Consider the following 22852-nt stretch of genomic DNA (forward strand, 5'->3'; position numbering starts at 1 on the left):
AGCGCTGCTTCACGATGTTGATACATCGGGCATTTTCGCATCCCCCATAGAAACTTATGAGGGATGCGGCCGGCGGCGGTGCAGGGGGGATCGCAGCAGGGATCGGAGATTCTTGCTATGGTCCTTCCTACATACATTGGGGTGATAATTACGGTAATATTTGCGGCTAACCCTTTTCGGGGTTTTAGCTTTAGATTTAAATGCGGCCCTTAGTGTGCACCTAAACAAAATGGCACCCAGTGAGGCAAATAGATTATTCTCCACCTCCTTCACCATAGTGACAACCCAGATACACTGCCTCCCCCCCCCCCCCCCTTTGTAGGGCACATGTGCCACCTGAACAAGCCCAGAAGTACCACCCCACCTGTAGGGCGCAAGTCAAGAAGTAATGCCACTTCGCCCTGGAGGTCACAAGTGCCACCCTTCAAATTGTATTTACCTTTTTTTTTTATATTTAGTAAATGTACCCCTAGATGTTTATTTATTTTTCTATTCAGAGTAAATACTGTCTGCTTTTGCATGTAGCCCACAAATGTTAAACAGCTTTATATTTACGCTACAATATAGATTAAATTCGAACACACCCCACTCAAATAATCTGCATAAGATCCAGATAAGATTTTGACTATATAGTCAAAATCTTATCTGGATCTCATGCAGATTGTATGGGTTTTATCCCAAGCGATCCAGATGCGTTCAAAATGCGCGCTCCCATATCTTAACCAGAAAGTCTTGGCTGCCCTGTCTATATAGTGCAGATCTGCACTATATAGTCTAAATTGAATGCAGATAGTGTAAATTGTATGCAGATAGTCTAAATTGTAATCGCATCTGGATCTTATGCAGATTGTACTAGTGTGTACACAGCATAACTCTCTGCACATGATACATCTGCCCCCCCCCCCCCCCCCCCTGCAGCGCAGCATGGGATTGCTTTTATTTGCTTTGCTTGAAAACCTGAATCCGGCCCACAAAAAATAATGTGTTTTGTCTGCTGTTAGATTTTCTTTATATTGTTTGCATACATGATTTCCAAAGGTTATTAATGTGCTGTACAGCAGGCGTATAATGTGCCGGTGAGGCCCCGTTAGCGACTGTACATATAATTGGCACATTATAAAGACTAAAATGTGTCTTTTTAGAAGTGATAGATGTTGCCCATAGCAATCCGATTCTACTTATCATTTATCTAGCACCTTCTAGAGGATAAAAGCAAGAATCTGGTTGCTATAGGCAACCTCTCTTGCTTTTAAGAACTCACCCTTTAGTAAATGTACCCCTAAGGTAACAGGCTGCAGACATCAGCGTGGTCGTCTCCTCGATGTTTTAAAGATGCAATCATTTAAAAGACAAAACCGAGCGGGCAGGTTGGTACATTTCCACATAAATGTGAATATTTTAGTTATCTGCAACATGGATGTTATTCCCGGCTGGGAATCCGGCACTTGCCTTTGATCATGTCAACTTTATGCTTTGGAAAGAGAAGCGAATTATATATTCTTATTTTTCTCTCTCTATTCTGCAATCAGTGAATGCTGTGTACATATTACTGTTGCATACCTCCCAACTTTCTTCATAACAGAATAGGGACACTCTGTGAAAAGACGCTGACAGCGTCTATTCTTTCAGGCAGAGGGGCTGGGGGCTGGCCAGCAGCTTACAGAGCTGCTGGGCATGCCCCCACAGCGCCGAAAAATGGGGGCGTGGGCTCGCGGCAGCGCTGCACATATAGACCACGACCCCTTTTCGGCAGGTCACGCCCCCAAAATTAGGTGTGCGCCCTGTCCCGCCCTAGTCTCCTCCAATGTTGGCAGGTATGGGAGTGGTTGAGATGGGGTTGTCTAAAAAAAAAACCCAACATCTACGATTTATCTTGTGTACAGCCAGTTCAATCCGATGCGTGCGGGGCCCTGCATTGGATCAGATCAGATGTTGTTTGTAGATCTGGCCTCAGATTTGGCCTAGATCGCAGCCCCATCCGTCGGGTAAAATCAGGCCCAAACCGGACAAGTTTCTGGGCACCTTAAGTTGCTCTGCACATGAGTCCAGATTGTGTTGCAGAGACACATGGAGACATTTAGTAAGATGGTTTTAATGTAGATGGGATGTTGCCTATAAGCAACCAATCAGATTCTATCTATTATCTTCTAGGAGGTGCGAAACGAATAAAAAGTAGAATCTGATTGGTTGCTAGGGACAACATCCCATCTTCACTCGCATCGTTGTGGGGAAAATTGGCGAATAGTGGGTGCGGGAGTTCGCTCGCACAGCGGGCGGTGTTAAAAGGACTCGGAAGCTGCGAAACTCGAGCTGTCAACCAGAATGACCTGACTTTCGGATTGGTATTGCCCAATTAATATCATTAAGCACATCGTTCTAGGTGACATAAAAGTACAAGCAGATCAGCCGAAATGACAGATTTATAAAAATCATGTTATTGCTCTGTTTTGTAATTATATTTGTTAACAATTTGCTTTGACAGGAGGTTTATTTTCTTATTTCTTTTTATTTATTTATGTGTGTATTCTGTAATAAATAGTTTTATTTTGTGTAACACGACTTTTATGTATTATTAAGCATTACTTGAACTGTGCTATTCTGTCGAATTGTTTTTGAGGTTGGCATACCTCTATCATAGTTGGCTGCTGAATACGCAAGTGGAAATTTACTAAGATGTGTATTCTACTTCACATGTGATGTTGCTATGGGCAACCATCAGAATCTACCTCTTATTTAATTAGCACCCTGAGTCTAGAAGATAGTACACAGGATCTGATTGGTTGCCCATAGCAACATCACATGTGAAGTAGAATACACATCTTAGTGCCCATACACGTTACAATTATTGTATACAATATCGCATCTCGGTTTTGCGATGAGATCTAGTACAAAAAGCATGTACTGCTCTCATCGCAAAACTGAGATGCGATATTGTATACAATAATTGTAACGTGTATGGTCACCTTTAGTAAATTTCTCCCATAATCTCTCTAGCACGTGAATAATTCTACTAGATCTATCGCTCTGGAATAAGTCTACTTTTACAAAATGGGAAAGTGCAGTTTTCTGTAGGCTTTCACAATAATATCTGACCGATGCTGTACACTATCTGTATATATGGGTGACGTGACCGGTCCTGCTGAAGTTGAAGACATTGGCTCAGTCTGTGAGGACGAACGTCCTTTAGGCGTGCCCTACCCTCTAGCTGTGTCCTGTATTTGTGTTTGTACTTCTGTAAGGAAAAGCAGTCACAGTGTGATTCCTCATTGTCAGCTGGATCAGAGGCGACTGTCGGGAACGTAACTGGCGAGGTGCCACTAAGTCAGACCTGGGACCAGCAAGGGCTATATCGTAACTACAGGGAGCTTGAAAATAATACAATGGCTGAGTCTGCATGTTTTCACTATCTTCCTAATGAACAATAGAGAGGGGCACGCTGCCCCAGTTACCGTAATAAGGGCCCAATTCATGCCTGCTCTCTAGGCTGCATTTATTGGCTGCCTAGCGAGCAGTTTAAATGCCGCTGCCCAAATCTCTGTGCTACGATACGAGCGGATGTGTACACTTACACGTTCGCTCGCAGGCTTCTGCACAGAGGAGAAATCCTTCAAATGATTCACAGATAAAAGTAATCCTGGACTTTGGTCCTGGCCATTTTCATACGATTTGGGGGCGCTCCTGGGGTTTGCGCATGAGCAGCTATGCGCATGCACACACCGCCACCATCAAAGACGGAGCCGAATTGGGACCTGTACGAAAATGGCTGAATCGACCCGTAAGAGTACAGGGCGGCGATAAAGCCACATGATGCTGGGAACGACTCTAGAACCGATGAAAGTTACTGGTCTATGATGATTGGCGGAGAGAGTACTGGCATTGATGCCCACACCTTGGCCCTGCGCACCTTGCTACCTTTCTGTCACTCTCCCCAATAGTATGGATGTGGGAAAGTAGTTTCACACCAAGACAAATACTGTATCTGAGCGAGAATATACATTTTATTTAGCAGAAATATTCACCCACGGCGCTATGGCACTTTTAAGAAAGGGTTAAATGTCACCCTTCACCATGTTGACATGCGCACCATCTGCAGCACAAGGTTGGAATTGGTGAAGTCAATATGGTTAAATTGTCAACATAATGTTGACACTGACAGTGTAGATATTTACACTAGGGTTAGGGACAGTACTTCAGGAAAACAGTCAACAAGGTTGACACTGACAGTTGTTCAGTGTCGACATGCTCAGTGCTGCAGTTTAGGACTGCTGGGTTTGGCTGCGATTGGAGGAGGTTAGGTTGAAGCTGTGGTTGGGTACTGCGGTTAGGAATAGGCTTCAATTGGGAATGGCTAGGGTTCGGGGAGGTTATGGTAAGGCTGCCATTAGGGGAGGTTGGGGTTTGGCTGCAGTTATGTTTTTATTTACAGTTTCTTATATAGCGTAGCTTATTCCGTTGCGTTTTACTCCAACCCAAACCACTTACCCAACCTTAATACTCCAACCCAAACAACTAACCCATCCCTAATACTACAACCCAAACAACTAACCCATCCCTAATACTACATCCCAAACAACTAACCCATCCCTAATACTACATCCCAAACAACTAACCCATCCCTAATACTCCAACCCAAACAACTAACCCATCCCTAATACTACATCCCAAACAACTAACCCATCCCTAATACTCCAACCCAAACAACTAACCCATCCTAATACTCCAACCCAAACCACTAACCCATCCCTAATACTCCAACCCAAACCACTAACCCATCCCTAATACTCCAACCCAAACCACTAACCCATCCCTAATACTCCAACCCAAACAACTAACCCATCCCTAATACTCCAACCCAAACAACTAACCCATCCCTAATACTCCAACCCAAACCACTTACCCAACCTTAATACTCCAACCCAAACAACTAACCCATCCCTAATACTACAACCCAAACAACTAACCCATCCCTAATACTACAACCCAAACAACTAACCCATCCCTAATACTCTAACCCAAACAACTAACCCAACCCTAATACTCCAACCCAAACAACTAACCCATCCCTAATACTACATCCCAAACAACTAACCAATCCCTAATACTACATCCCAAACAACTAATCCATCCCTAATACTACAACCCAAACAACTAACCCATCCCTAATACTACAACCCAAACAACTAACCCATCCCTAATACTCCAACCCAAACAACTAACCCATCCCTAATACTCCAACCCAAACAACTAACCCATCCCTAATACTCCAACCCAAACCACTTACCCAACCTTAATACTACAACCCAATCAACTAACCCATCCCTAATACTACAACCCAAACAACTAACCCATCCCTAATACTACATCCCAAACAACTAACCCATCCCTAATACTACAACCCAATCAACTAACCCATCCCTAATACTCCAACCCAAACAACTAACCCATCCCTAATACTACATCCCAAACAACTAACCCATCCCTAATACTACATCCCAAACAACTAACCCATCCCTAATACTCCAACCCAAACCACTTACCCAACCTTAATACTACAACCCAATCAACTAACCCATCCCTAATACTACAACCCAAACAACTAACCCATCCCTAATACTACATCCCAAACAACTAACCCATCCCTAATACTACAACCCAATCAACTAACCCATCCCTAATACTCCAACCCAAACAACTAACCCATCCCTAATACTACATCCCAAACAACTAACCCATCCCTAATACTACAACCCAAACAACTAACCCATCCCTAATACTACAACCCAAACAACTAATCCATCCCTAATACTACAACCCAAACAACTAACCCATCCCTAATACTCCAACCCAAACAACTAACCCATCCCCAATAATCCAACCCAAACAACTAACCCATCCCTAATACTCCAACCCAAACCACTATCCCATCCCTAATACTCCAACCCAAACAACTAACCCATCCCTAATACTACAACCCAAACAACTAATCCATCCCTAATACTACAACCCAAACAACTAACCCATCCCTAATACTAAAACCCAAACAACTAACCCATCCCTAATACTACATCCCAAACAACTAACCCATCCCTAATACTCTAACCCAAACAACTAACCCATCCCTAATACTCCAACCCAAACAATTGAACCAACCCTAATACTGCTGCAATGGGAAAAGATAACGCTACCCAAAACAACCTATTGGAATTTTGCTCTCATTGCACCAGAAATAGGATAGAACCTTTACACCATTTTGATATAATTTCCCACAAATGTAATAATCATTATGCACCAAATATTCATAACAATGGTTCTTATCGTGCACATCGTTAACAATATCGTCTAGTGTGTGTGCAACTTAAAGCTGGGCATACACTATACAATTATCTGGCAGATCATCTTCCACATCAGGCTGGTTGAAATTCTGCTAATGGGTGAGAGCTAGCGACAATCCACCATTGCTCCCAAACTGGAAAAGTGGAATGAAAATCTGGAAATCCCAGATTTAAACAATTTGTCAATCATCCAGGTTTGGCAGCTGATCTGACAGATAATTGTATAGTAGTGTATGGCCAGGGTAAGGGCCGGATTCAGAGCTGATCTGCACAGTTAGATTACTGCCGCCCAGACAGAAATGGGACGCGGTACATGTCAACTATATCGACATTCGGGACAAAAAACTGATGTCGACCTTTTGACTTCCCATTGCCAACCTAATGCTTGTGTCGACCTTACAAACCTTTTGTTTGTACAAACATGTCGACCTATTTCAGGTGTCGACCTTCAGTGGTCAACCCAATGCATGTCGACCTAGATAAAGGTCTACCCTAGTGATGGCTTCCCTCCAATATCTTGCAGCGTTTGGTATTGTTACAAGTTCCCAGCCATAACACAATAGTACAATGCACTGCACCCCATGGGATGATTGTGTGTCTGTGCTGTGCGATACAAGAATTCAGCAGCTCCACCCTTGGGCCGAGGAGGGTTATATAGGACCCAGCTCCCTGACCCACTCCTCTCAGTCCTGGGGAAGAGGATCAGGAGACTGGAGTCTAGGGCTTTGGAACCACTGTGCGTGATGGGGAATGCAGTGACCCGAGGAGACTTTGAGTGGGCGTACACAGACCAGCCACACACAGAGCGCAGGAAGGAAATATTAGGTACCTCTCCAAACCCCTCATCTCTATAGGGGGGTTCAGTACAATACCTAGGGACAGGATAAATGACAACCACACTGATCATGAATGATTTGATTGTTTCCTAAAGCATTTTATTACCATTAAGCACTAATTCGTCCTCTGAGCTTCTAATCTATCGCCTCTATTTTATCACTTAGCGCTGATGTCAGTAGTGGGTGTCTAACCATATTAATGGCCTTAAATCACTTCAAAATAACTTTGTAATCTTTCTCAAATTGCCGTAATGCAGTGCTTTGCTGGGATTCCAAAATTGTGTTGTCATGTCTTGGTGTGTAGGTGTCGTCTCACATCCCGTGTGTTATTACCATACACACAGGATGGGGCTGTACGGATGGTGTAATGGTTAGCATTACTGCCTCACAGCACTGAGGTCATGGGTTCTATTCCCACCATGGCTCTAAGTGTGCGGGTGTTCCGGTTTCCTCCCACAATCCAAAAGTATACTGGTAGGCTAATTGGCTCCCAACAAAATGAACCCTAGAATGTCTGTGTGTGCGTGTACATGTGGTAGGGAATATAGATTGCCAGCTCCACTGGGGCAGGGACTGATGTGACTTTTCAAACATTCTCTGTAAAGCGCTGCGGAATATGTGTGCGCTATATAAGAAACTGTTAATAAATAAATACACACTGGCCATGTTTGTGTATTGTATTGGGATGTGGTCATTTGGTCTACAGCATGATGGTCGACATGGGTCTAGGTCGACATGGTTATAGATCGACAGGTCATTAGTTCGACAATGTCTAGGTCGACATGGGGTTTTCACTGTTTTTGAGCCGACGTGCCCACAGCCGTTATTTCATGCCCTACCATCCACTAGTATGTGCCAAGCGTAGCGAGGCACCGCGCCCAACGCATCGCAAGCGATGCGAGGGGATGCAGTGCACTTTAAACTGTGTCCATGTCGACTGTGTTGACATTCAGGTAAAAAAACTGTGAAAAATAGGGCATGAAATACCACCTGTCGGCTCATAAAAAGTGAAAACCCCATGTCGACCTTTTGACTATCAACCTTCCCCATGTTGACATAAGGCTTGTGTCGACCTAATGACCGTGTTGACCTAACCCCATGTCGACCTTTGGAGTGTGTTGACCTATTGACCATATACCGGCAGCATACGTACCTTGGATTATCTTGTACTTGCTGCTACTTGCCCTGGTGCCAAACTTTGCATGAAAATTTATGAAACACAAGTGCAGCATGCCTTGGAGCCCAGAGCCTTCTGGGACTTGTAGTGCACCAGATAGTATAATAATAATTATTATTATTATTTCTAAACAAAAAAATGCACCAACCTCTGATTAATTAAACCCTATTTATTACATATAAGCACATCCACAGGGACCCTAGTTCTCTAATATATTCCCTCCATATATAAGCATCAATTGTGAAAAATTCTAAATATAGGTGATGCACAGACACAGGTATCACACCTGCGACCGTGTATTTTACATACTACATATTTATATGGGTGTCATTTATACCCTGAGCTGTTACATCAAATGCTACAGGAGGCCCCAAAACACAGATACATTCATGTCTCACAAGCAGCATCAATGGCATGTTATCTTCCATTGATCAAACACCAGGGGGCACCCTGGAGCAGCTAAACTACTGAGGCAGCTAGCTGTGGTCCCTTTCCTTGTTGAAATTCCAGCATTACGGACTACAGATGGCCACATTATTCCCTGGGGTCGCCAGAACGGACTCCTCCTATTAGTTTGTACGTTTACTGACCTGATGGGTCGCTTCCTACAAATAATTAACCTTTGGCGCTGCAGAGAAATGGACCAGTTTAAATTATTTCAGTTTTGGTAAAAAGTATAACCATGTTTTGCAAACTAATTATAGTATAATTAGTAGTAGTACAGGTGGGAGTAGGGGGAGATGTGAGGGTGTACCAGCGTGAGGAGACAGGTAGGAGTAGGGGAGGTGTGAGGGAGAACTAGTGTGACTAGTACAGGTGGGAGTAGGGGAGGTGTGAGGGTGTACCAGCGTGAGGAGACAGGTGGGAGTAGGGGAGGTGTGAGGGAGAACCAGTGTGACTAGTACAGGTGGGAGTAGGGGAGGTGTGAGGGTGTATCAGTAGTACAGGTGTTAGTAGAGGAGGTGTGAGGGTGTACCAGTAGTACAGGTGGGAGTAGGAGAGGTGTGAGGGTTCCAATGTGAGTACAGGTGGGAGTAGGGGAGGTTAGTACAGGTTGGAGTAGGAGAGGTGTGAGGGTACCAATGTGAGTACAGGTGGGAGTTGGGGAGGTAAGTAGTACTGGTGGGAGTAGGAGAGGTGTGAGGGTACCAGTGTGAGTACAGGTGGGAGTAGGGAAGGTGAGTAGGAGATGTGTGAGGGTACCAGTGTGAGTAGTACAGGTGGGAGTAGGGGAGCTGTGAGGGTGTACCAGTGTGAGGAGTACAGGTGGGAGTAGTGGAGGTGTGAGGGTGTACCAGTGTGAGTAGTACATGTGGGAGTAGGGGAGGTGTGAGGGTGTATCAGTGTGAGTAGTACATGTGGGAGTAGGGGAGGTGTGAGGGTGTACCAGTGTGAGGAGTACAGGTGGGAGTAGGGGAGGTGTGAGGGTGTACCAGTGTGAGGAGTACAGGTGGGAGTAGTGGAGGTGTGAGGGTGTACCAGTGTGAGTAGTACATGTGGGAGTAGGGGAGGTGTGAGGGTGTACCAGTGTGAGTAGTACATGTGGGAGTAGGGGAGGTGTGAGGGTGTACCAGTAGTACAGGTGTGAGTATTGGAGGTGTGAGGGTGTACCAGTAGTACAGGTGTGAGGGTACCAATGTGAGTACAGGTGGGAGTAGGGGAGGTGAGTAGTACAGGTGGGAGTAGGAGAGGTGTGAGTAGTACATGTGGGAGGAGAGGTGTGAGGGTACCAGTGTTAGTACAGGTGGGAGTAGGGAAGGTGTGAGGATGTACCAGTGCGAGCAGTACAGGTGGGAGTAGGGGAGGTGTGAGGGTTTTCCAGTGTGAGTAAGTACCGCCTATTTTGCCTGACCATGGCAAAATAAGTGGTACTCTAATTAAGGGTCCACACACTGAAATGTACAAATGAACTCCAGAAAAAAACTGAAAAACTTACGTCGCCTGACTACTGCTGACACTATGATCCACACTTACTGCAGCAAGTGTTTCCAATGTGCAAATTTGATCCAATTACCTTTGGTGTAGAACACATGCAGGGTCTTCAATGATAAGATTCTAAGAATGCAATTTTGTTTTTCTCGTAGCAAAGTATCCACAAATCAAGTGTCTAATGGGACCCGACCACCACCTCAAATGGATCGTCTTGGCGCTGGTGGCGGCTCAGCTTGTGGCCTGCCATCTAGTGGAACACCTGGCTTGGAAATGGGTTCTGTTTTGGGCATATGCCTTTGGTGGGTGTGTGAATCACTCATTGACCTTAGCCATCCATGACATCTCTCACAACGTTGCTTTCGGCAACAGGCAGGCAAGATGGAACAGATGGTTTGCCATGGTTGCCAACCTGCCAATTGGCATGCCATATTCCGCATCCTTTAAAAAATACCACATCGATCACCACCGCTACCTGGGAGGAGACAACTTGGACGTGGACATACCGACGGACTTCGAGGGTTGGTTTTTCTGCACCCCCTTGCGCAAAGTGGTGTGGCTGTTCCTTCAGCCGCTGTTTTATGCCCTGCGCCCTCTATATGTGAATCCCAAACCGATCAGCCGCATGGAGATATGGAATGCTCTGGTGCAGTTTTCCGCTGACCTCTTGCTCTTCCGCACATGCGGCCTGAAGGCCGTGGTCTACTTGGTGGCTGGTTCTGTGTTTTGTTTGGGCTTCCATCCAATATCAGGGCATTTTATCTCAGAACATTACATGTTTATGAAAGGCTGTGAGACCTATTCGTACTATGGATGTCTGAATTTAATCACTTTTAATGTTGGCTACCATACAGAGCATCACGACTTCCCCAGTATCCCTGGAAGCAAGCTCCCCATGGTAGGTCAAAGAAATGTTGTACCGGATTCTCAATCAAGTCCTATGGTGGATAATGTATCAACAACGTGTTTAGATCAGATACCCCCCCCCCCCCTAAAACCATCACGTAAGCTAGACGTATAATTTGCCCGCCCAATGCTAGCATCCAACTAATCTCTACCGGTTACAACATAAGTGGATCTGTTCATGGTGGCCTTCATATGTTCCACGCCACGGCCGAATGTTATTCACAGCTGTAAGTGGATAGATTAGGTTGTCAGTCAGACCAAAAAAGGGTCAACATACCTTAGGTTGGCACAACCTTACTGGCGACATAGGCAAGGTCGACAGTTATAAGGTCAACATTTTCATAATTTTTTTTGGTTTTTCATATTCAAGCGGAAATATATGAGCCCGAAACATGGCGAGCGAATTGAGCCATGCGGTACGTATATATGGGGGTCATGTCAACTATGATTACACAGACACCAAAAAATCATGTCAACCTTTCGACTGTTGACTTTGTTTATGTTGACCTTTTGGCAGTGTTGGCCCTTTTTCGGTGACAACCTAGTGACTATCAACCATGTGACTGTCTACCTAGACAATGGGGTGTATTCAATGCGGCCAAGAACAAGTGACCCTCGCTGTTTAACCCCCGCGCCGGCCGCTCACCCTATTCAACGTGACAGGAATATCCTCACTGTCAGAGGACTGCAAGGATTCCCCCAGACAGCGAGGCTAGCGGCTAATGCAGGGAACCCGCTGCATTTAGCCACGAGCCTTGCTGTTTTAGTGGCCACACTTGGCGTTTCCCCCTCGTTCCAATAACCTAGCGAGGGGGAAACGGCGTGTGCAGGGGGTCAGTGGAATACTGACCCTGCTCGCTGTCACAGCTTACAGAAAGCATTGAATACACCCCATTGTCTTTAAAAAAGTCAGTCCACACAGTCTCAAGCGCTCTCCCCCTTTTGTCTATCATCTATACCGCAACCGACTGAGGGGCAGATTTATTAAGCTCGGTGAAGTGATAAACTGTCTGGTTTTTATCAGCGTCCAATCAGCTACTACCTGTGAAGCTACAGGCTTGGTTTGAAAAATGACAGGTAAGAGCTGATTGGCCGGTGATAAAAAAAACGGACAGTTTATCACATGGGTCTTCAAACTGCGGCCCTCCAGATGTTGTGAAACTACAAATCCCAGCATGCCTTGCCACAGTTTTGCTATAAGGGAGTGTTAAAACTGTGGCAAGGCATGCTGGGATTTGTAGTTTCACAACATCTGGAGGGCCACAGTTTGAAGACCCATGGTTTATCACTTCACCGAGCTTAATAAATCTACCCCTGAAACACTAACATGACCCGTTCTACAGGTACAAAATGTTCTGCTCCGGGACTTCCCACTTCATTTAAGATTGTGGTCACCTTTGTTGGAACAACTTCCTCATCAATCCATTCGTCCAGCAAGGCGACTGCAGTCATACGCTATGTGGGAAATCCAGGGGAAAGCGTCAAGCTACAGGGTCTCCATTTACAGATAGTATAAGGCGCACCAATGTATTTGAGTGTTGCCTCCAAGCATTCGTCTCCAGGTAAGGAGGTAACCTTATAAAGATTTGCCTGTTTTAACCAGTAGGTTTTATGTCACTTCCGCAGGTCCGGCAGATCGCCTCCGAATATTATGATAATCTTCCGCAGCACCAGTCGTGGGCACGCGTGCTCTGGGATTTCATATTCGATGAGGAGATTTCTCCCTATTCTAGGATTAAAAGGAAATACAAGCTTGCCGCTGCATGATCACAGTCAATAAAATAACATTCATGTTATATAATGCTCCATTCTGACGTGTGACGCTGTAAACAATGGTATGGCTGTTTGTTATAGCTGAGACCTCTGTCTGGGGAGGGGGGGTGCATGCTTACAAAGCGCTGGGAACATGCAATACATCTCTGCATAAACTGGTTTAGTAAATAGGTTTGCTGCAAATAAACATCACATCCGGGGAAACGAGGGGTGGATATGTGTGCCCAATGTAAAATATGGGCACGTTTGCACACATGCTACATAGGAAGACTGTTGTGGGCGGTATTCAATTAGGCTGATTCGCCAGGTTTTTATGGCGATTTTGTGCTGTAAGGCGAATTTCTGACTAAAACGGTGAATCACCCTATTCAATGACCAGATGGCGAATACATTTCAAGGTTTTTTTCGCCATGATTCACCGAGTAGCAATCGCTATCTTTTTATGGTGAAGTGGAAGGTGAACTTTTAAAATAAAGTGTTTTGTTTTTTACAATTGGTGTCAAAAAATCTGGAATTTTATTCTGTGGAGGGGCATGCTATTTTTATTCATGTGCTGTAAGCACATGAATATATATTTAATTAAAAAAAAATATATATTTTTTTACACAGAGCAGCCAGCAGGGGGCCAGAGCCGAGCCGCTCATTAGATATTCATATATTCACTTCACCCGATCATTACATATTCATGATCGGGTGTAGTGTGTAGTGTGGCCTGTGCTGCCTGGCACCCGGGGAGCCCACCTCCTCCCCACAAACGTTCTGGGGCAGGCAGGGAGACTTCCATCTCCCTGCCTGCCACCGTCCTCAGGCTCCCTGCGCTCAAATTCGCCAGTCAGGGGCAGCGAGCCCATAACTCGTTGAATACCGGAGCCGGCGAGGCTCCGGAACGCAGCGAGCAGTGGCGAATGTGCAGCGAATCCTAAACAGGATTCGCTGCACGTCGCCGGTATTCACATTGAATACCGCCCTGTGACGCAAGCACACCTGTAAGGAAATGGGGTCACTTGCCGGTTCATGACCCCAGAGTAGATATGGCACGATGATGATGGTGGATGTGCTCCCCATAGTGAGCTTTTTTTACATTTTTGTTTAATGTGATTTCATTTATAGTTCACAGTGCACATTGACAACATGAACTCAAGCTGGCTTGGTATTGTAGTACTTCTTGGGGTGAGCCTCAGCGATCCAGTCCCCTGGTGGCTCTCCCTTTCTGCTCCAGGTGGACCAACCACCTTAAGCAGTCCATACACGCTGCTTTGTGGGCATGCTTTCCGTGCTGTACTAGCACGGATCACATTGCATTGCATTGCATGTGCATCCGTTGTGCATGCAATGTGATGTGATGAAACCTACAGTAAGTACAAAAAGTATGTGCAAGCACATACTTTTTGTACTTAGGTTTCATCACATTGCATGCACAACGGATGCACATGCAATGCAATGCAATGTGATCCGTGCTAGTACAGCACGCCCACAAAGCAGCGTGTATGGGCTGCTTAAGAGTCCAGATCTTATGCCCACACTGTGAGAAATTGGAACGGCGGGTGCATTCTAGGCTGACATGACCTTCCTCAGGGTCACAGTTGGTCACTGTACTTAAGGCAGAACATACTGCATGCTGCTGTCCAGTAACTTGTAGACAGTTTGCCAAGATATCATTGATCCAGTTGCTGTCGGTGTTCTACCACTTTAATCTACATAGTGTATTAATGCCATGCGTGAACTGTGCCAGTCAGGTGGTTACAAGCTCTTCATGTTGTTCTCCAAATCTGCTCTGGCCAACAGCTTGTTCTGCGCGGCATTATCTAATTGTGTGTATTATGCAACAAGATGCAGCCTTGAAATACACCACTACATGATGTGGGTGGTCTACTCTGAGAGCAGATGTCCCAACCGTATATGTATCAACACTCCTCGTAGCCCCCTGTACTACAGCCGCAACACCAAGCCCAGTAGCCTCCTGTACTACAGACATGACACCACACCCCGTAGCCTTCTGTACTAAAGGCGTAACACCACTCCCTGTCGCCACAGGTAATAAAGATGCAACACCACTCCCCATAGCCCCCTGTACTACAGACGTAACAGCACTCCCCTAATACAGATTTAACACCACTTGCCGTAGCTGCCTGTACAACAGATGTAACCACTCCCTGTCTCCGCCTGTATTACAGAAGCAACACCACTCTCCATAGCCCCTGTAATACAGACGCAACACCACTCCCCATAGCCCCTGTATTACAGACGCAACACCACTCCCCATAGCTCCATGTACTACAGGCGTAACACCACTCCCCGTAACCCCCTGTAATACAGATTGAACACCACTCCCTGTAGCTGCCTGTACAACAGATGTAACCACTCACTGTCTCCGCCTGTATTACAGACGCAACACCACTCTCCGTAGCCCCTGTAAACAGACGTAACACTGCTCCCGTAGCCCCCTGTAATACAGGAGTAACCCCACTCCCTGTCCTTGCAAGTTATACAGATGCAACACCACTCCACGTAGTCCCCTATACTACAGACGTAACTCCACTCCTGGTAGCCCCCTCTACTACAAACGTAACACCACTCACCAGTAATACATGGGCAACACTGCTCCCCGCAACCACCAGTAGTAGTAGTACGTGGGTAACACTGCTCCCCGCAACCACCAGTAGTGCGTGGGTAACACTGCTCCCCGCAACCACCAGTAATACGTGGGCAACACTTCTCCCCGCAACCACCAGTACATGAGTAACACTGCTCCCCGTAACCACCAGTAATACGTGGGCAACACTGCTACCCGCAACCACCAGTAGTGCGTGGGTAACACTACTCCCCGCAACCACCAGTAATACGTTGGCCACACTGCTCCCCGCAACCACCAGTACGTGGGTAACACTGCTCCCCGTAACCACCATTAATACGTGGGTAACACTGCTCCCCGCAACCACCAGTAGTACGTGGGCAACACTGCTCCCCGCAACCACCAGTAGTAGTAGTAGTATGTGGACAACACTGCTCCCCGCAACCACCAGTAGTACGTGGGTAACACTGCATCCCGCAACCACCAGTAGTGCATGGGTAACACTGCTCCCCGCAACCACCAGTAGTACGTGGGCAACACTGCTCCCCGCAACCACCAGTATGTGGGTAACACTGCTCCCCGTAACCACCAGTAATACGTTGGCAACACTGCTACCCCCAACCACCAGTAGTAAGTGAGTAACACTACTCCCCGCAACCACCAGTAGTACATGGGCAACACTGCTCCCCGCAACCGCCAGTACGTGGGTAACACTGCTCCCCGTAACCACCAGTAATACTTGGGTAACACTGCATCCCGTAACCACCACTAATACGTGGGTAACACTGCTCCCCGCAACCACCAGTAGTGCGTGGGTAACACTGCTCCCCGCAACCACCAGTAGCACGTGGGCAACACTGCTCCCCGCAACCACCAGCAATAGTAGTAGTATGTGGACAACACTGCTCCCCACAACCACCAGTATTACGTGGGTAACACTGCACCCCGCAACCACCAGTAGTGCATGGGTAACACTGCTCCCCGCAACCACCAGTAGTACGTGGGCAACACTGCTCCCCGCAACCGCCAGTACGTGGGTAACACTGATCCCCGTAACCACCGGCAAATAATACAAATGCAACACCACTCCCTGTAGCCCCCTGTAATACAGATGCAACACCACTCCCCGTAGCCACCTGTAATACAGACGTAACACCGCTCCCTGTAGGCACCTGTAATACGTGGGTAACACCGCTCCCCGTAACCACCAGTAGGACGTGGGTAACACTGCTCCCCGCAACCACCGGTAGTGAATGGGCAACACTGCTCCCCGCAACCACTAGTACGTGGCAAACACTGCTCCCCACAACCACCAGTATGTGAGTAACACTGCTCCCCGTAACCACCAGTAATATGTGGGCAACACTGCTACCCGCAACCACCAGTACGTGTGTAACACTGCTCCACGTAACCACCAGTAATATGTGGGCAACACTGCTCCCCGCAACCACCAGTACGTGGGTAACACTGCTCCCCGTAACCACCATTAATACGTGGGTAACACTGCACCCCGCAACCACCAGTAGTAGTAGAACGTGGGCAACACTGCTCCCCGCAACCACTAGTACGTGGGCAACACTGCTCCCCACAACCACCAGTACGTGGGTAACACTGCTCCCCGTAACCACCAGTAATACGTGGGCAACACTGCTACCAGCAACCACCAGTAGTGCGTGGGTAACACTGCTCCCCACAACCACCAGTAGTACGTGGGCAACACTGCTCCCCACAACCACCAGTACGTGTGTAACACTGCTCCACGTAACCACCAGTAATACATGGGCAACACTGCTCCCCGCAACCACCAGTAGTACGTGGGCAACACTGCTCCCCACAACCACCAGTACGTGGGTAACACTGCTCCCCGTAACCACCAGTAATACGTGGGCAACACTGCTACCAGCAACCACCAGTAGTGCGTGGGTAACACTACTCCCCGCAACCACCAGTAGTACGTGGGCAACACTGCTCCCCACAACCACCAGTACGTGTGTAACACTGCTCCACGTAACCACCAGTAATACATGGGCAACACTGCTCCCCGCAACTACCAGTAGTAGTAGAACGTGGGCAACACTGCTCCCCACAACCACCAGTAGTACGTGGGTAACACTGCTCCCTGCAACCACCAGTAGTGCGTGGGTAACACTGCTCCCCGCAACCACCAGTAATACGTGGGCAACTCTGCTCCCCGCAACCACCAGTACATGGGCAACACTGCTCCCCGTAACCACCAGTAATATGTGGGCAACACTGCTACCCGCAACCACCAGTAGTGCGTGGGTAACACTACTCCCCGCAACCACCAGTAGTACGTGGGCAACACTGCTCCCCACAACCACCAGTACGTGTGTAACACTGCTCCACGTAACCACCAGTAATACATGGGCAACACTGCTCCCCGCAACCACCAGTAGTACCTGGGCAACACTGCTTCCCGCAACCACCAGTAGTAGTATGTGGACAACACTGCTCCCCGCAACCACCAGTAGTACGTGGGTAACACTGCACCCCGCAACCACCAGTAGTGCATGGGTAACACTGCTCCCCGCAACCACCAGTAGTACGTGGGTAACACTGCTCCCTGTAACCACCAGTAATCTGTGTACTTGTAATACTTGTTTCCTAGCACGGCGCCCACGATATTAAGTTGTATTGCATGTGTATAGTGTAGCGAGCCACCGTGCCCGAAGCGTGGCGAGCCCTTTACAGGTATTCCGCATCGCCACGCTTCGGGCTTGGTGGCTTGCTGCGCTCACCACACTATCTAAAATCAACTCCACGCCGACGTGGATACTGGGGGTATGAAAAGGTCGGAGGACGCATACCGCTGCCCCTCGCGGGCTCGCTGCGCTTCGGGTTGACGTTGATAGTGGGGGTGGCGTGGGGGTGCTTTTAACATTGTAAGCACCCACTATGGTGCTTATACAAGTAATTATCTTATAAGGGGCACATTTAACATTGAAAACACCCATTAGGGTGCTTATACAATTTTAAATCGTATACCATTGTATATGGCATACAAAGCGATGGTATACAATTTAAAATTGTATAACATCGGCTACCATCGCGTAACATCGCATCGCATACCATCATATGCCTTATGGAATGCGATGCGATGGGCGCCGTGCAAGGAAACAAGTACCTACGTGGGTAACATTACTCCCTGTAACCACCAGTAATACATGGGTAACATTACTCCCTGTAACCACCAGTAATATATGGGTAACATTACTCCATGTAACCACCAGTAATACATGGGTAACATTACTCCCTGTAACCACCAGTAATACATGGGTAACATTACTCCCTGTAACCACCAGTAATACAATACATGGGTAACATTACTCCCTGTAACCACCAGTAATATATGGGTAACATTACTCCATGTAACCACCAGTAATACATGGGTAACATTACTCCCTGTAACCACCAGTAATACATGGGTAACATTACTCTCTGTAACCACCAGTAATACAATACATGGGTAACATTACTCCCTGTAACCACCAGTAATATATGGGTAACATTACTCCCTGTAACCACCAGTAATACAATACATGGGTAACATTACTCTCTGTAACCACCAGTAATACATGGGTAACATTACTCCCTGTAACCACCAGTAATACATGGGTAACATTACTCTCTGTAACCAGCAGTAATACATGGGTAACATTACTCCCTGTAACCACCAGTAATACATTGGTAACATTACTCCCTGTAACCACCAGTAATACATGGGTAACATTACTCCCTGTAACCACCAGTAATACAATACATGGGTAACATTACTCTCTGTAACCACCAGTAATACATGGGTAACATTACTCTCTGTAACCACCAGTAATACATGGGTAACATTACTCCCTGTAACCACCAGTAATACAATACACATGGGTAACATTACTCCCTGTAACCACCAGTAATACATGGGTAACATTACTCCCTGTAACCACCAGTAATACAATACATAGGTAACATTACTCCCTGTAACCACCAGTAATATATGGGTAACATTACTCCATGTAACCACCAGTAATACATGGGTAACATTACTCCCTGTAACCACCAGTAATACATGGGTAACATTACTCCCTGTAACCACCAGTAATACAATACATGGGTAACATTACTCCCTGTAACCACCAGTAATATATGGGTAAAATTACTCCATGTAACCACCAGTAATACATGGGTAACATTACTCCCTGTAACCACCAGTAATACATGGGTAACATTACTCTCTGTAACCACCAGTAATACAATACATGGGTAACATTACTCCCTGTAACCACCAGTAATATATGGGTAACATAACTCCCTGTAACCACCAGTAATACAATACATGGGTAACATTACTCTCTGTAACCACCAGTAATACATGGGTAACATTACTCTCTGTAACCACCAGTAATACATGGGTAACATTACTCCCTGTAACCACCAGTAATACAATACACATGGGTAACATTACTCCCTGTAACCACCAGTAATACATGGGTAACATTACTCCCTGTAACCACCAGTAATACATGGGTAACATTACTCTCTGTAACCAGCAGTAATACATGGGTAACATTACTCCCTGTAACCACCAGTAATACATGGGTAACATTACTCCCTGTAACCACCAGTAATACATGGGTAACATTACTCCCTGTAACCACCAGTAATACAATACATGGGTAACATTACTCTCTGTAACCACCAGTAATACATGGGTAACATTACTCTCTGTAACCACCAGTAATACATGGGTAACATTACTCCCTGTAACCACCAGTAATACAATACACATGGGTAACATTACTCCCTGTAACCACCAGTAATACATGGGTAACATTACTCCCTGTAACCACCAGTAATACAATACATAGGTAACATTACTCCCTGTAACCACCAGTAATACATGGGTAACATTACTCCCTGTAACCACCAGTAATACATGGGTAACACCACTCCCTGTAACCACCAGTAATACAATACATGGGTAACATTACTCCCTGTAACCACCAGTAATACATGGGTAACATTACTCCCTGTAACCACCAGTAATACAATACACATGGGTAACATTACTCCCTGTAACCACCAGTAATACATGGGTAACATTACTCCCTGTAACCACCAGTAATACATGGGTAACATTACTCCCTGTAACCACCAGTAATACATGGGTAACATTACTCCCTGTAACCACCAGTAATACATGGGTAACATTACTCCCTGTAACCACCAGTAATACATGGGTAACATTACTCCCTGTAACCACCAGTAATACAATACACATGGGTAACATTACTCCCTGTAACCACCAGTAATACATGGGTAACATTACTCCCTGTAACCACCAGTAATACATGGGTAACATTACTCCCTGTAACCACCAGTAATACATGGGTAACATTACTCCCTGTAACCACCAGTAATACATGGGTAACATTACTCCCTGTAACCACCAGTAATACAATACATGGGTAACATTACTCTCTGTAACCACCAGTTATACATGGGTAACATTACTCTCTGTAACCACCAGTAATACATGGGTAACATTACTCCCTGTAACCACCAGTAATACAATACACATGGGTAACATTACTCCCTGTAACCACCAGTAATACATGGGTAACATTACTCCCTGTAACCACCAGTAATACAATACATGGGTAACATTACTCCCTGTAACCACCAGTAATACATGGGTAACATTACTCCCTGTAACCACCAGTGATACAATACACATGGGTAACATTACTCCCTGTAACCACCAGTAATACATGGGTAACATTACTCCCTGTAACCACCAGTAATACATGGGTAACATTACTCCCTGTAACCACCAGTAATACATGGGTAACATTACTCCGTGTAACCACCAGTAATACATGGGTAACATTACTCCCTGTAACCACCAGTAATACATGGGTAACATTACTCCCTGTAACCACCAGTAATACATGGGTAACATTACTCCCTGTAACCACCAGTAATACAATACATGGGTAACATTACTCCCTGTAACCACCAGTAATACAATACACATGGGTAACATTACTCTCTGTAACCACCAGTAATACATGGGTAACATTACTCCCTGTAACCACCAGTAATACATGGGTAACATTACTCCCTGTAACCACCAGTAATATATGGGTAACATTACTCCATGTAACCACCAGTAATACATGGGTAACATTACTCCCTGTAACCACCAGTAATACATGGGTAACACCACTCCCTGTAACCACCAGTAATACATGGGTAACATTACTCCCTGTAACCACCAGTAATACAATACACATGGGTAACATTACTCCCTGTAACCACCAGTAATACATGGGTAACATTACTCCCTGTAACCACCAGTAATACATGGGTAACATTACTCCCTGTAACCACCAGTAATACATGGGTAACATTACTCCCTGTAACCACCAGTAATACATGGGTAACATTACTCCCTGTAACCACCAGTAATACATGGGTAACATTACTCCCTGTAACCACCAGTAATACAATACACATGGGTAACATTACTCCCTGTAACCACCAGTAATACATGGGTAACATTACTCCCTGTAACCACCAGTAATACATGGGTAACATTACTCCCTGTAACCACCAGTAATACATGGGTAACATTACTCCCTGTAACCACCAGTAATACATGGGTAACATTACTCCCTGTAACCACCAGTAATACAATACATGGGTAACATTACTCTCTGTAACCACCAGTAATACATGGGTAACATTACTCTCTGTAACCACCAGTAATACATTGGTAACATTACTCCCTGTAACCACCAGTAATACAATACACATGGGTAACATTACTCCCTGTAACCACCAGTAATACATGGGTAACAGTACTCCCTGTAACCACCAGTAATACAATACATGGGTAACATTACTCCCTGTAACCACCAGTAATACATGGGTAACATTACTCCTGTAACCACCAGTAATACAATACACATGGGTAACATTACTCCCTGTAACCACCAGTAATACATGGGTAACATTACTCCCTGTAACCACCAGTAATACATGGGTAACATTACTCCCTGTAACCACCAGTAATACATGGGTAACATTACTCCCTGTAACCACCAGTAATACATGGGTAACATTACTCCCTGTAACCACCAGTAATACATGGGTAACATTACTCCCTGTAACCACCAGTAATACATGGGTAACATTACTCCCTGTAACCACCAGTAATACAATACATGGGTAACATTACTCCCTGTAACCACCAGTAATACAATACACATGGGTAACATTACTCCCTGTAACCACCAGTAATACAATACAC

At 45.8% G+C, this 22852-nt stretch overlaps 1 protein-coding gene across 2 annotated transcripts in view; it reads left to right on the plus strand.

Moving 5' to 3' along the window:
* Positions 1 to 13454, plus strand: part of LOC146050551 (sphingolipid delta(4)-desaturase/C4-monooxygenase DES2-like) — a 15004-nt gene extending 1550 nt beyond the window's left edge. The window contains exons 1-3 of one of the 2 annotated variants that reach the window (XM_083167615.1): positions 6969 to 7157; positions 10430 to 11172; positions 12807 to 13443. In XM_083167615.1, coding sequence (XP_083023741.1) covers positions 7076 to 7157; positions 10430 to 11172; positions 12807 to 12947 — 966 coding nt within the window. In that variant the 5' untranslated portion in view covers positions 6969 to 7075 and the 3' untranslated portion in view covers positions 12948 to 13443. Of the gene's footprint in view, positions 1 to 6968; positions 7158 to 10429; positions 11173 to 12806 lie in introns of those variants that run through there. The other variant, XM_083167616.1, reaches the window with a different exon arrangement.
* Positions 13455 to 22852: the final 9398 nt, after the last annotated feature.

The sequence above is a fragment of the Crinia signifera genome, chromosome 12 (genome assembly GCF_055691185.1).
Source record: "Crinia signifera chromosome 12, ASM5569118v1, whole genome shotgun sequence".
Classification (NCBI taxonomy): Eukaryota; Metazoa; Chordata; class Amphibia; order Anura; family Myobatrachidae; genus Crinia; species Crinia signifera.